The 15,222-nt window shown below is 36.5% G+C and overlaps 1 protein-coding gene across 5 annotated transcripts; it reads right to left on the bottom strand.

Moving 5' to 3' along the window:
• Window positions 1–1,710: 1,710 nt before the first annotated feature.
• LOC103476265 (dual specificity protein kinase CLK1-like) lies at window positions 1,711–14,738 on the bottom strand. Of its 5 annotated transcripts, none has more exons than XM_081615657.1 (13): window positions 14,583–14,698; window positions 9,489–9,586; window positions 9,132–9,211; window positions 8,596–8,758; window positions 8,194–8,260; window positions 7,945–8,058; window positions 7,638–7,804; window positions 6,238–6,332; window positions 5,932–6,058; window positions 5,759–5,841; window positions 5,596–5,675; window positions 5,137–5,209; window positions 1,711–4,443 (listed from the first exon to the last, which is right to left on the bottom strand). In XM_081615657.1, exons 2-13 carry the CDS (start codon window positions 9,517–9,519, stop codon window positions 4,084–4,086), a joined length of 1,440 nt encoding a protein of 479 aa, XP_081471783.1. In that variant the 5' UTR covers window positions 9,520–9,586; window positions 14,583–14,698; the 3' UTR covers window positions 1,711–4,083. The 5 variants fall into 5 exon arrangements, with proteins under 5 accessions (XP_081471783.1, XP_081471784.1, XP_081471782.1 ...); XM_081615658.1 differs by having other exon boundaries at window positions 8,596–8,755; XM_081615656.1 differs by lacking the exon at window positions 9,489–9,586 and having other exon boundaries at window positions 1,711–4,440; window positions 14,583–14,738.
• Between the last annotated feature and the right edge of the window lie 484 nt (window positions 14,739–15,222).

The raw sequence follows: 15,222 nt of genomic DNA, 5'->3' as shown, positions 1-15,222 counted from the left end.
GACCTTTTGTTGTATCACAGTTTCATGGTGAGGTTGCTTGAAGTTTGTCTATAATTTTCTTGATTTTATGTGAAATCCTTCTTTACACCTTCATCTCAGGAGTCCCCAGAACAGAACCAGTCTTCTTCATCAGGTTCTTGAGTCTTTTTAGGTCCCTTCAATTCAACAAAAAATTACCTGACCATTTGGGTCACGGAAATTTCATTCCCAGAGGGTTAGTTTACACTTTAATATAGCAAATAAAAAAATGTGGTTGACATGACAGAAAAGTAATGTTTTCGGTTCTAATGCAGTTGAAAAATGGGAATTTGTTAAACAGCTGACATCAGTAATGGTAGTTGGTGAAAGAATGATAGAGGAAATGCATGTCTGCATTATCAGCAAATGATTAATCATTTGAGGATACAAAACATAGTATAAAAGGGTAACAACCAGAGCTCCATGGACTCACCCTTGTGGAACACCACTGAGGATTATTACAGTCTCTATTGATTCATGATAACAAAAATTGCCTCTAAGAAACTCAGTCCTGATAAATCTCAAAGACCACATGAGAATTAAAAATTTCAACACTTAAATTTAATCTTTAGTCTGTGGTGTGGAAAGTTGATGACCAAGTAGATTTGTATTATTTTCTCCCGTAACAGCAAACACCTTCATTTAAAAAAAAAAAGGATTTTGTTTTTACTTATGTTGTCTCTGGCAAATATTTAAATTGGTTTAATGTTCTGAAACACAAACATGCAATTTTTCACACCACCATAAATACTGTTATTTTGGACTTAGAAGTGGAATATGTTAATCTAATTTTATTACCTTCAAAACTGAATTCAAAACCCTCATCTCCTTTTTTGGACAAATGTTTTTGGACGGCTCAAGCAATAAGTTGACTTTTACTCTTCTCACATTTGGAAGAAGACTAATAAGAGCCACTCTTTATGGAACATGAGTGGTCAAAGGTCAGTGGAAGTAGAGGGCAGGAAGTATTGTGAACGGCTGTGACAGGCGAGCTGGGTAATTCCCTAGGGTTCTCAGACCCATCCCACTGAGGAACTCCTGATTTTCCCTTTGTGCACACTAACTCCTAGCCTCATATCCCAAACTCTCCCTACATTCAACTGGAGGAAATTCCATAAAAGAGTGGGTGTGGAAACAAGGATCATGAAAGAATAAAAACTCTGAACAAGATTTAGAATAAATATTTTCTGAGGAATTCACATCGCTTGTGTATCTTCTTTAATTATTATTATTGCACAAACTGAAGACATGTGAAATTTCAACTTTTGCTTAATCTGAAAACCTGGTAATGGAAAATCTAGGTGAATTTACACTAAAATTACACCATCCTTGAAAAGCAGCAAGAAGCATGTTATGCTATTTGAATTATGTAGTGGGGAATAAGCAGATTTCCTTAATGAAAGCAACATCTCCCTTAGATTAGTCTGATTCTGCACGCTTTTTGAAGTCCAACTGTCAACTGTTCTTGGAGAAATTCATATTGGAAACTTAAAATACACTTTCACCAAACTACAAAAATAAAGTAATAATATATTTTTGCATAGAGAATGAAAGTTTTGATATTTTATGTGTGTTCCTCACGTCAGACAAAGAACTACAATAAGTTTTCATTAAGACTGCAGCTAAAACTGTAAAAGTGAACCCAAAGAGCAACCAGAACAGTTCAAAAATCAAAATAAACAGTCAGACACATGAATTTTGCCAGGATTTTATATGATAATTCAACACAAAATAGCTTATAAGTTGTTAATTTGAAGACAACTGACACATGGCTTACACATTTTAGATATAAAATGTGAAAGTCCGACTTGTATTCTGTGTAGAACTACCTTATCAAGGGGGTTGAATTAAAGCAGAATGTACTTTTCATATTTCGGAAATAACGTATTGTTTTCCTTTCATTTCACAATTGTGCATTATACACACAGACTCCCACAAGTGGTTGTTGCAACTTGGTTAATTTATAAAAGGTTCAAAAGGGTATGAAGACTATACACTTTACCAAGTACCTTTAAAATGAACCAGCTTCTTGGACTTGCTTTTATTCATGTTTACTAGCTTTTCTTTAAAAAGCAGTGGTTGAAGGATTTGCCAACAAATATTGTTCTATAGCTTCCACAGCTACCTCAATAATATTACTAAATATCAGACTATTTTAAACAAAAGCAAAACCTGTATCTTTCCATTTTTCTATAATTAGCATGGTCTTTCTTAGTGTATGATGGGCTGAGAGAACTGAAGCAGAGCTGATCACAAACATCAGTCTGGGACCCACTTTGTGTCATCCCGCTTTATTACGTCTGTGTAATCTAAACTGATCGCTGTCAGAGAGAAAACAGGCCGCCAGTTTATCTGCCAGGCTGCAGTTGAGCGTGTAATATTTTCCACCTGGATAACCGTTCGCTCATGGAAACTTCCTCAGCTGCTTGAACCACGATAATTATCCCGCACTTCACCTGCCCGCAGTCTGGATCAACAAAACACTTTAACTGGTTGATGTCAGGGATTTCTACAACCGGCTGGCTGATATTTACCCAGGACTAATACGCTGTGGGACCGATCAGTTCTGCAGGATTGAATATGGTATTTTTTATTTGTTGATACAATTTTATGCAATATAAAAGCCCTCCCGGAGTAAGACATATTTAAATAGGACAATATGTGCAGTTGAAAGCAGATGTTTACATTCACCAAGCAAAAACATTTTTTTTTCCCCCTCATTGTTTGAAGTCAAATCAGACCAAACGTTTCATGTGTTTGGTCAGTTAGAATTACAAAAATGATTTCTATTTGCTAAATGCCACAATAATGAGAGAAAGAAGATGCCGCAGTTTTATTAATCAATATCTTCAAAATTAGAAGTTTTCATGCATTTTCTCAGTATTTGGTGGCATTGCCTTTGTACTGCATAACTCAGGTCAAACGTTTTGAGTTTCCTTCAAGCTTCTAACAATAGCTTGCTGGAGTTCTGATCCATTCGACTGGGTCAATCTCTATAGAACTGAGATCAGGGGTTTGTGATGGCTGAAGCATTGACTCTGTTGTCTTTAAGCCACTTTGCAACCACTTTGGCTGTATGCTTAGGTTAATTGTCCATTTGTACGCATTTGGACATGAGCCTTAACTTCCTGGTTGATGTCCTGTGATGTTGTTTCAATAATTCTACATAATGTTCTTTCCATAGGATGCCATCTATTTCATGACGTGCACCAGATCCTCCTGCCATAAACGTCTATCGATTTGCACATTTCAGACCAAACTGTGTTCATTTCTGGGAGAGAGAACCTCTCTCCCTCCTGACTGGATGGACGTTCCCATCTTGTCTGTACTTGCATATAATTGTTTGAACAGATGAAAGCAGCAACTTTGAGCATCTAGAAATTGTTTCCAAGGATGAACCAGACTGGTGCAGCTCCACAATTCGCTTTCTGCAAACTGCTTCCCTTAAACATCCATTGCAGTTTAAAACTTTAAATACATTTAGTTTTGACTGGCTCATCTCCTGCATCTGCTGTTGCATAATTTTCTGTATTTCATGAAATTACTATTATTAATATAAGTACTTCTAATATAACTGCATGATCTCACTAAAAATTGCTAGTCAACTATAGTATTTTTAGACAGTAAAAAAAAACTGTATCATAGTTTTGATATGTCAGAGAAATAATTAAGTTACTATTGTGTTGCTATAACTCATGTTTTCGGTGCTATTTTTCCTGTCTAAATAATAAGAAATTATATATTCTAAAGAAACTGATCTTAAAACTTTGATTGATTTTTGATTTTTAAAAAAACGTTTTGCCACTAAATGAGTTAAGTCTTTTGGCTGTATCAATATTGGTTGATTTCACAAAACTACAATGGAAACAGGGCTGCACAGTGGCGCAGTTGGTAGAGCTGTTGCCTTGCAGCAAGAAGGTTGTGGGTTCAATTCCCGGCCCCGGTCTTTCTGCATGGAGTTTGCAGGTTCTCCTTGTGCATGCGTGGGTTTTCTCTGGGTACTCCGGTTTCCTCCCACAGTCCAAAAACATGACTGTCAGGTTAATTGGCCTCTCCAAATTGTCCCTAGGTGTGAGTGTGTGTGCATGGTTGTTTGTCCTGTGTGTCTCTGTGTTGCCCTGCAACAGACTGGTGACCTGTCCAGGGTGACCCCGCCTCTCGCCCGGGGTCACTCTGTAACACCACTCTTGTTACTGTAGACCAAGACTGCGTTCTCGTTAGCTTTGCTCCAGTTGCTGCTGTGGTTGGCTGCTGTGGTTGCTGCTGCGGTTGCTGCTGCGGTTGCTGCTGTGTTCTCAGTGGGAAGAAGAACGGATGCCACAGCGCTTCTTCCAGAGTGATCCGCCTGCTGACATCGTACTCCAGCATGCAGCCCAGCAGATCAAACAGCTGCTTCTCATCCTCACTGTTTGTTCTCATGTACTGCTAAAAAAAATAATAAACAAAGATTTTTTATTCTTTTGGATTTAAAGCTGATGCATGCACATCTTTTTAAACAAAGCAATTACTGTGTTAGTTTAAGGATTGGTTCTGAATCCAGGAAAGAAATGGAGCCATACTTTTGTTACAGTATGTTGTCTCTCACTGTGGGAGCGTTTAAATGTTTGAATTACATCATAGATTCACTTTATTTTTGATAGTCACACCTGATTTCCAGTAAACCCAGACTGTCACAGATTGTTTTCAACATGTCAAGAAATACGCAAATAAATGTATCATGCACGTACACCAAGTGTTACCTTATTGTTACTTCATTTCATGCAGAATCGCTGTCTGCACCGATGAAGATTTACTTACTTAGATCTGCTACAGAGTGACATATAAATATTCAAAATAAAACCAGGATTTGTAGCTCTACTTGCTTTGTTAAAATGAAAACAAAAAAGCAAGACTAATAAAATCTGTGCTCTCTGTTTTTTGAAACACTGTGATATTTATCTTGAAAGGTGCTACATGAGTAAGGTTTTATTTACTTAAACTACTTTGTTTTGTAACATTATCCATTTAATAAGCTATTCATTGAAAATTTCTTCCTAGAACAATTACAAAAACTGCCTATCTGTGTGTCGTATGTAACTACGTTAGACGGGGTAAAAAAAAAAAAAATCTTTGTTTTACCATCAGAGGTTGGCAGTGTTTCCGAATATCATCTTCAGAGGAACTCGCATCATTCCAGCTCAAATGCTTCTTCCTGCATGTCACACAAATGTAGCTTGTAGTAATTCAACAGCAATAATAGACAGATATCAGTTAAAATATGCACTGCGAGGGCTTTTGTGCATCAGCTAGCATGACTACATTAAGAGAATAATGTTTGCTGGTCTTAGCAACTGTTAGAAAACAAGAGTTACAGACAATACAGTCCTTATTATATTTAGATTATTGTTATCTTGTTAAAATTATCATCTGCATAAAATAGCACAAAAACTTCCAGCAATTTCCCAAAATTGCTGAAAAGATCTCCTAAAATGATTAGTCAAATTTTGAACATTTAAAACATTTTTTGTCAGTTGATGAAATGTTCAAATACAGCAGAAAACAATGACCGTGTCATACTGGACAGGTTGTCTACTGGACCTGGTCTGTTTCAGAAGACGGGGTGGAATCGGTCCCAGGACCCTCTCCATCATGGCCAGATGTTCTCCACAGTCATGACTCTGAAATAATACAGATAAATGTTTGAATAAAACTTTCTACTGTTTTGAAGTATACCTGAGTTTGTGTGTTTGTGCTTCTTTACAGGGAAAAGTGTTCGTCCGAGGTAATACTCGATGAGAACGCAGCCCAGACTCCACACGTCACATGACTGGTTCCAACCCAGATCTGAACACAAACACATTATTTGATCTTTTTAAAAATACGCAAACCTGAAATAATTTAGTTTTTAATTAAGGATTTGTGTTGTGAGCATACCCAGTATGACCTCTGGCGCTCTGTAGTGCCGCGTCGACACCAGAGTCTCATGATGTTGGTGGTCAAAGGTAGCGGTGCCAAAATCCACAACCTTTATGTCTAGACTCCTTGGTTTTGTGTGCTTACACTTGTGACACACACACACACACACACACACACACACACACACACACACACACACACACACACACACACACACACACACACACACACACACACACACACACACACACAGACCTAAATGTCCCACTTAGGTCAAACTTTGAATTAATATCACAGTTGTGGTGTTTTTAGGGAACTCTTTACCATCTGTTGGCTGCACTCTGTGTCGCAGTCACAGCTGACAAACAGAATGTTCTCAGGCTTCAGGTCTGTGTGGGTCAGCTTGTTACGGTGCAGAACTGTGGAACAGAAAAAAAATTAAATGTGTGCATATATCCTAACACAAATTTTTCTAGTTTTGCTTAAGAGCGGCAAAGTGAGACTTCATTCAAAAGACAAGAAATTTGTACATTTAACTAAGAGCTGACATGCAGATGACCATGTTATTCATGGGGATTAGAGACAACAGCTATCATTAGCAAGCTAACATCTGCAAATGCTTTAGACCTGCTCTAAAAAACACTTTTAACAGTTCAAACACCAATTTAATGTGGAAAAGCTAACGTCTACAGTCTTCCCAATCTCCGGTCTTAGAGATACAGTAAATCAGTGCTAAAAAAAAAGAAATGGCGCTCCTGGATTGGCTGGTTTGCAAATGTCCTACTTTAGCACAATGCTACAATGTCAAATAGCACTGTGCTAAAGTACTTTAGCTTTCGATCCTGCATTTCCTTTGAAACATTTTCTTTAAAATATGTGAATAAAATGCAAATTCAAAGCTTGTAAGATCAGAATCACAGGAAGTGTTTATGTTCAGTCTGTGGTGTGAAGCTATGGAATGGTTTTACTGTGGAATTCAGGCAATGCACATACATGACACAATTCAGACTAGAAATAGTCTACATTAATATGATAAATTCTCTTGAGATATTATATTGTTGTTGTTGGAGAAGGGATTGGTTTAAATCATTTTATACTCCTACCCACTCCTTGAACATTTATTGTATTACTGTCATTTTGTTTGACATTTTTAGTGTTCAATAAACATCAAAATAATCAAAGAAGAGAATCTGCAAACACTGAATCACAAATAGGCAGGGGTCTACTGCAGTGTCATTCCTTTAATTTCTTAAACAGTACATGAGTCCTTTCATCCATTTGTTGTCTTCTACAAAACAAAACCAAACAACACACAGCAAACAACTATTAATGCACAGACTCACAACTAAAGGCAATGTAAAGCTTTCAGTTGACGATGTTTTGAACGGTGGGAGGAAACCAGACTGTCCAGAGAAACAATACAGCCACATGATTCAAACATAAGACCTTCTTGTTTCAAAGCAAGTGCAAACAACTGTGCCACAATTTATCAAAAAAAGCCTAAAGTTTTCATTTGATTTAATGTTTTATAGTTTTATCCACAGGCAAATATTGGTTAAAAATCTACATTTTGACAACATCTTTAATTTGGATTCATGCTACATGAAGCAATGCAATTTGTGAAACCAGCAACAGTCAGTACTTTGTTCAGAGGTCACATCCACAACCATCATCATGCCAATATTCAGGGTTAGAAGTTTACAGGATTCACCATGTGAACTTACAGCTGACCGCTCTGAAGATCTGGAAGGCTACGTGTCGGATCTGCTCCACACTGAAAGGGACGAAGTCGTTCTGTCGCAGGAAGTCGAAGGTGCTGGGACCGAGTCGCTCCAGAACAATGCAGATGTGGGATTTATGCTTGAACCAGTCCAACATCCTCACACAGGGGCTACCAGGACAGAGGAATCCACAAGGACTTAAACTACCTTTACGACTGAAGGACTCAGCTCTCTAAAAGTCACTTCCTGCAGTGCCTAGTTTGACTCTAAAACAGAAAATAAACCAACTGGGTCAAAGCGAGTTCCTCACAATCTGTTGTCGTCGTCCAGGCTGTTGATCTCCTCAAGCACGGCGATCTCTGATCTCGCAACTTTACAGAAACTCTCAAACTTCTTCACAATTTTTACAGCCACACGCTGACCTCTGTGGAAAGTGTGCACAGACAAAATGACAGAAATATATAAGAGCTCATTTCTCCTGCTGTGGTCTAAGAAAGAGCGACTAAGTAAGATGCGTTTGGATGATTACTGTTGAGACCTGATCAGCATGCATGCTTACCTGTATCTGTCAATACACTCCACTACTTTCCCAAAAGCTCCTTCTCCCAGAGTGGAAGAAATTTCATCTGGTAAGAACAACCAGAGAGATTTTTAGTTTATTTTGTTTTCTTGAAGTTTTCATTTTAACAGTCTGTCTTGTGCGTGCCAAGCTGATATTTTTCTTGTTGAGTTCAGTTTGTTTCTTTACAACAGCTATTATATATTGTATTCCTCTCCAATGCATGTAGATGTCATCCATTTATTTCTAATTCAAGTTTTCCCTCGTATATCTGGAAATGTTGAGGCATTTTACCCCAAATCATGATGCTGTTCATGGACAGGATGCATGTGTGCTTTGTATTTGAAGTTCATACACTCATACAAAAGAAATGTTTGAAAGGTGAAAATCAGTGCTGCGTACATCTGTCTTCCAACACGAGGCCGATGTGATAGTCCAGGTTTCCGTCGTCATCGTTCTGTCTGGTCTCTCTTTGCTGAGTTTCCATTGGTCCATCGTCTGCAGCAATGGGACTGTTGTCATGGAAAGACGCTGATTCAAGTTGGACTGAGGTGTCTTTAGACTGCTGGTCAAATGCAGCAAGAAGGAAATCTATTAAAAGTCATCAAAGAACAAAACTTAACCCAAATTAAGCAGTTTATAACCTTTATTCAGTTTGTTGCAGTTTAAGAAAAGTTAGTGACCGTTATGAAAACAAGAATCCAGCTGCTGAGACGTACATTTCTTATGTTGCCAGAATTCAAATACTTTCCTTTAAAAATCAGTTAAACTAATCCATCAGTTACTTAGAAAATGAGACATTCTGGGGATATATTTAGTTTTAAAGAAGAAAATAAAGCTATAATAGTTAGAAGTTCTGAAGAACTATGAAAGACCCCTCCTCTCCGTCTTACAGCATTTCTGACTTTTGATTTCAGATTGAACAAACTTTATTTTACCGATTTGGAGACATCCAGGATGGGTTGTTGGGTCTTCTTGGAGCTTCCTGACTTTGAGTCTGATTTAAACTTCCTCATTCCTACAAGAAGACAGAAAAGTCTTTTTTTTTTTACATTAAATACATTGGAAAGAGTTACTGCGTCTTTAGGGCATACAGTTAAGCTCATTTAGTGTTTTGTAGCATAAATTATAGCAAATAATTCTGAATCACTTGAATCATCTTTGTTCACATGGGGTTTTGCAGCTAAGATGTCCATTTAAATCTGAATTATATCATAAATAGTTCAAAGTGTACCTCAAAAACAAACTTATAAAAAATAAACTGCAAGACTAACTTTGAGACAGAAAATCTTTACCTCTCCAAGAATCATCATCATTTTTTCCCATAGCTCGACTGTTCACACCCAGAACTTTGTCCCACTTTGTTCCTTTTCTGCCAGAACTTGAATAATAGCTGAAAAAACAAAAAGAAATCTTCACGTGTTCTGGTAAGTTTGTCTGATTAAATGACGTTGAAATCCCAAATCCCCTTCAAAAACGTCCGAATTCAGAAGGTTCTAGATGGGAAATTTAGAGAATTACTGCAATAATAGGATTGTTGTGATCCCAACAACTAACAGTCAGTTCAGAACATATTTATTTAAAAGTTTGTGCATTTGATTCCAGAAAAGCATATTCATGACTAAATATCTTAGTGTTAGATGAGCTGCTGTTTTGATGAGATACAAGCCTTCAAACAGCTGATGAATCTTTTATTTCTGTAGATCTGCTTGGTAATATCTGACTCTCTCAGTGACTTCATGGGAAATGCCTTTGTTTTTCTGACTGGAAACTCAAACATTGATCTCCTAGAACAGACATGTTGCAGCCTGATGTCAATCTTACCACTCATATGTCATGAATAAATGTCTGAGGCGACTTATAAGAACTTATGTTATTGTATCTAACATGTAATTTATTACAAGATTTATTGTAAGATTGTCATATTTACTTTTTTTTGTAAATTTGTCTTTTTTCTCATTTATTCTTATCCTGTGCATATTTAAGCTTTCATTTTCTTAATTCACACTAAACATTTTCCATTCAGTTTAGTTGCATCCTGTTGAATTAAACTGAACTGAATGTGACTGTCTCCCCAGACAGAGCATATTGATTGATAGCGCTCTCTGGTCCATCACTGTTCCACCTGCCAGAGCTTCTAATGTATCTTCATGCAGTGAAAGCCTTCCTCCGTCCCTCTTCCACAAATAGCACACATGCCGGTCAGAGCGGAGGCTTCTTTCACCATGTTGTTTCTCTTCTGCTTTTCGTCACCTCCTTCACTTCCCCTGCATACTTTTATGTGCCTTTCTGGCAGCTTAACAGTTTTACTTTTAATAAACTGCTTTGGTGCATAGTAGAGTGTTTTAAATATTTTTGTTTTGTTTTTTTTTTGTTTTTTTGAGGTGCGGAGCAGTTTTGCTTTTTATAGACGATAACGTGAAGGAGCGTTGTGCATTCCCTGGAAAGGTTTGTCCTCCTCCCTCTCCTGGAAACGGATCTTGGTCTTCACGCCCCAGCCGGCCCAGCTGCCTCTCCTCTACTGTAAATCAGCAGCGAGGAAGACTCAGTCCTCCTGACAACACGTCGGATTTTTTGTCACTCACTTTAATTCCTCCAAGACTCACAAGACAGCAGCCGGTGCCAGGAGCTCGGTGTCACTCTGTTTACAGCTTGATGAGCAGAACAGGACTGCAGTTAGAAGTCTGACTGTCAACACCGACAGCAGCAACTTTTCAGGACAGAAACACTCATGTTTGCTCTGTTTCTGCAGGTAAACAGGTTTTCTCTTTGCAGCTACACAAAGTTAGTATGAGAACGCCCCTCCATCCTCTCAGTGTTGTCACCTTCCTAAAATAATGGTTTTTGTCACTTCTTGCCAAACCTGATTTTTGACTTGGACCATAATTATAGGAAAGCGACAACATATTTTATTGGGATTTATGTGATGTGCCAACACATCAAATGAAATGAAAAATAAGTGATGCATATTTTTCAATATTTCTCAAGATTAAAGCTGCAAAATAAAATCCATACTTATTAAATCTGTCACTATGTCGTGACAGTATGAGAGAAATAAGTTGATCAAAAAATAGAGCATCTGAATCTGAAACTGGTTTGGAAAACTCCTTAACTCCATTCCATATCATCCATGTTATTGTTTCACAGGTCATCTGAGATGGCTAAAATTAGAGTGTTTGACTTTTCAGGAATCAGACCAACTCCACTGTGACGCACAAAAGAAAAGTTTTGCCTCGATACCCGACAGCTGTATTTGACTGGAACCTAACAAGAGTCTGAGCTGTGAAAGCCGATCGCCTTTCACAGCTCCAACAATTATCCCAGCTAATCTGACCGATGCTGTCAGTACCACATTTTCCTGCAATTAGTGACCGCCTTTGAAATATCAAGAAGGACCTAAGCACAGTATCTTATTGCTTACAGAAAATGATCTTTGTTATTGAAATGCAGCTTGAGTTTCTGACTGTAAAGTTGCAGGTTGTTTCCCCTGGTTTCCCAACAATGTTTGGCTTATGTAACTGTTAATAATAATGATTAGTGATGAATTATTAACAAAATTATTAGTAAAGTTAAAGTCCTGATCATCAGGAATAATTAGCCAAACACATTCTCCAAACACTGCATAAACACTAACATCTCTCCAAAGTTTGAGAATTTATTAATACAATACTTTAATCTTACAGTCAAAATATAACTTATATAATGCACGTTGGTAGTTTATAACTACCAACATGTAGTTATAAACATGCAACTAAACTACTGAGCCAAAAAGGTGAGAATGAGCAATAAGCAAAGGATCAACTCAACTAATTAATGAATGCTGAGAATAAAATAAAGTGAAATAATGAGGAATAACTCAGAGACTAATTAAGTAATTAAGTAGAAGTGTTGCTCTGAATGCTGGGAAATGCAGTTCAATCAGTTTATTTTCAGTAAAAATAAGGCCAAACATTGGAAACGAACATCTAAAATACTATGTATATTCTAGAGAAATCCTTAATTGCAGTAGGAAAATTTCACAATGAAAAATTTAGATAAATCCAACCTTTAGCTTAGCAGTGAAAAGAAAAACATCCCAAATCATAAAATATCACCATTTTTACTTTACTTTCTTAAATGAATCCAAGTGTTTAATGAGAAAAGAAAACAGGTGATCCAACTTTTAAAAAGATTTTGTTAATTTATTACAAGTAATCAAATTAAGCATATCCAAGTAAATATGTTAAGTTTAAGTTGTCATGTTAAAGTTAAACAAACCTAAATAAAGTAAGCTTGACAAACTTAATTTGATTACGTGTCACAAATTAACAATTTTTTTTAAGTTGCAGCTCCGTTCTCTTTTTTTCAGGGTAGGACTTTCTGTCAGTCATGACTTCCTGTTCCCTGGAGTTCAAATATAATGAAATGCAAAGGTCCTTTTCTTAATGCATGCATCAAAATTGAAAATACAAGTCAATGTGTAAAATGAGTATGAAACTAAAATCTCAAGAAAGTAACATCTGTAAAGCTCAGAGTCAAAGCAGCAAATAGTGGGATCAGAAAGTTATTCGTTTTTGTCAAAAGTTTGTGGCTCATGCCAGTAGAAATGTGAACGTGTGGAGTTTATTATTATTCTAACAGACTTATAGCTCAGTGAAGTTGAGCAATTTAAAAATAGATTGTCAAATTAAAAGAAAATGTAACCATTTAGTCTGGAAGCACCACAGTTTTATTTCTGATGAAATATTCCAAAGACCTCTGGAAGTATAAATAAACCTTTTATTAATACCTTTGCACTATGAGACAATGCCATTTTTGTGAACTGTTGTGAACCAAAAGTGTTTTTTGGGCTGAAGTTCATCTTATGGACTTATTTACATTAATTTAACTTAATTCTTTTGCTTTTGCTATACCAACTTACTTTTTTGTGTTCATTTAACTCAAAACTTACACTAAATAGTTGAACCAATTTAATTGAATTGCTTCCATAGGTAACAAGCAATTCAATTAAGTTTATCCAACTTAATTTATTAAGTTTAACCAAATCAATATATTCTAATCATCCAACTCAATTTGTTAATTTTATTTAACAAATTTATTAAGTATGTTTAAGATAACAGATTTAAGTCCGTCTTACTCAAATCATTTACATTCTTCTAATAAACATTTAAAATCTCTCTGTCTTAATTCTACAGAAAGTCAACTCAAACTTTTAAGTAGTCTTTTTACAGTGTCCTCTAAATATACTCTAATTTAAAAGTTACAAATCTTTTCCTTAAAGGACCTTTTTACTTTGACTTTACTTGAAATAATTAAGTTCAATATTTGTATCCCACGTCTGACCATGACTCAAGCTAACCAGGGACAGATTCCCCAGTAAGCAACTGTGGCTCTGTGGGTAGAGCAGTCGTCTTGTGATCGGAAGGTTCTAGGTTCAATTCCAGCTTCCTCCTGCCACATATCGATATGGATATTGGTGTGTGAATGTGACTCTGTGAAGTGCTCTGAGTAGTCAAAGTGACTGGAAAAGTGCTGTGTAAGTTCAGTCCATTTACAATTTTTATGAAGTAAACTAAATGATTTGAGTAAGACTCACTTAAATCTGTTATCTTAAACATGCTTAATAAATTTGTTTAAAAAATTTACAAATTGAGTTGGATGATTAGAATATATTGAATTGGTTAAACTTAATAAATTAAGTTGGATAAACTTAATTGAACTGCTTGTTACCCATAGAAGCAATTCAATTAAGTTGGTTCAACTTTTTCTTTTTATATATATATATATATATATATATATATTTTTTTTTTAAATAAATGTTTAAGTATATTTTTTGGCTGTCCTTTTAAAGGTGAATCAAAGTATCAGAATAAATTAATCTGAACAAAAGTAATCCTGTAAATGCCAAATCTATACTTTTTATACAATTTCCTAGTAATTCTTAAACCTTTGCTTCTTTAATAAAGTTATTACTTGATATACTTTTCCCCACAAAAGCTCAGTGCAAAAATTAGAAAGCCACATATTTATTTATTGTTGTTATTGCTGAGCAGTTTTACTGTTATAAATGTGAATGTTGGATTATTATTTCTTTAAAAGTTTAAAACAGTTCTGCTCCTTTGATTCAAATCTTTTTACGGATTAGACTTAAAACTCAAGTTTTCGCAAACATCACGATTTGTAAAAGACAACTTTACTTCTGTAGTTATTATTTTTGCTAAGTTTTTCTATTTGACTGCCCTTCTCCCTCTAAAAGGATATCATTTCATATAGCTTAAAGCCTAAATAAACTCTGATTTACTCTGATCTATTTCAACCCAAGGAAGTGATGAGAGCTTTTGAAAAAGACTCCTAGTTCTGCTTCACAATTGTTTTCCTGATCTCAGAATGAAATGGATTTCCTTACTTACCTGACGTCGCTCCTGGAGATTTTCTCCAGTCTGCTTCGTCTCTGCTCGTCTGTCTATTTGAAACATTTTCCTTCATGTTGTTCACCTTTCCCTCTCCTCCTCCTCCTGCTCCTCCCAGCAGCCACGCAGTCGCTTGTTGCCACGAGGTGCAGCTGCCAAACAGGGAGACACAGATATGACGTTCATGGTGGTGCAGTAAAATATCAAGCCAGCTACAGAAAACTAAGCCACGGACATTCCGGTGTCCTTCGAGGGCAGTAAAATCCTCCGCCAAGTGCGGTGAAAAGATAGCTGCTCCTGCTGTGACCCCTGGCCCGGGACTGCATGGGCTCTTCTTTCATGGAGCAGAAGAAAACACGGTGTACTGAAGCTTATCTGGAACTCATGATGCAAAATGATCAGGAAATATTGTAAGGTTTACTTTATCAGTACTGAAAAAAGGAGATTGAAGATATGAGTTAGTTTAAAACTGGATTTTAATCCATATGATTTGGGTCAGAAGTGTGTCTCCATAGTTTGGCCCATTGCTCTTGAAAAACTGTTACAAAACCGGAGGACTGAGATCAAAGCTGAGCATTGACTGGCATGTTTAGAGGTCAGACAATGGCCAGGAACTGTGACTGTATTATTTTGTACCAGA

The sequence above is a fragment of the Poecilia reticulata genome, chromosome 14 (assembly GCF_904066995.2).
Source record: "Poecilia reticulata chromosome 14, P_reticulata-male-v2, whole genome shotgun sequence".
Lineage (NCBI taxonomy): Eukaryota > Metazoa > Chordata > Actinopteri > Cyprinodontiformes > Poeciliidae > Poecilia > Poecilia reticulata.
The sequence above is the reverse complement of the archived record's forward strand: the minus strand, read 5'-3'. Positions and strand labels throughout refer to the sequence as shown.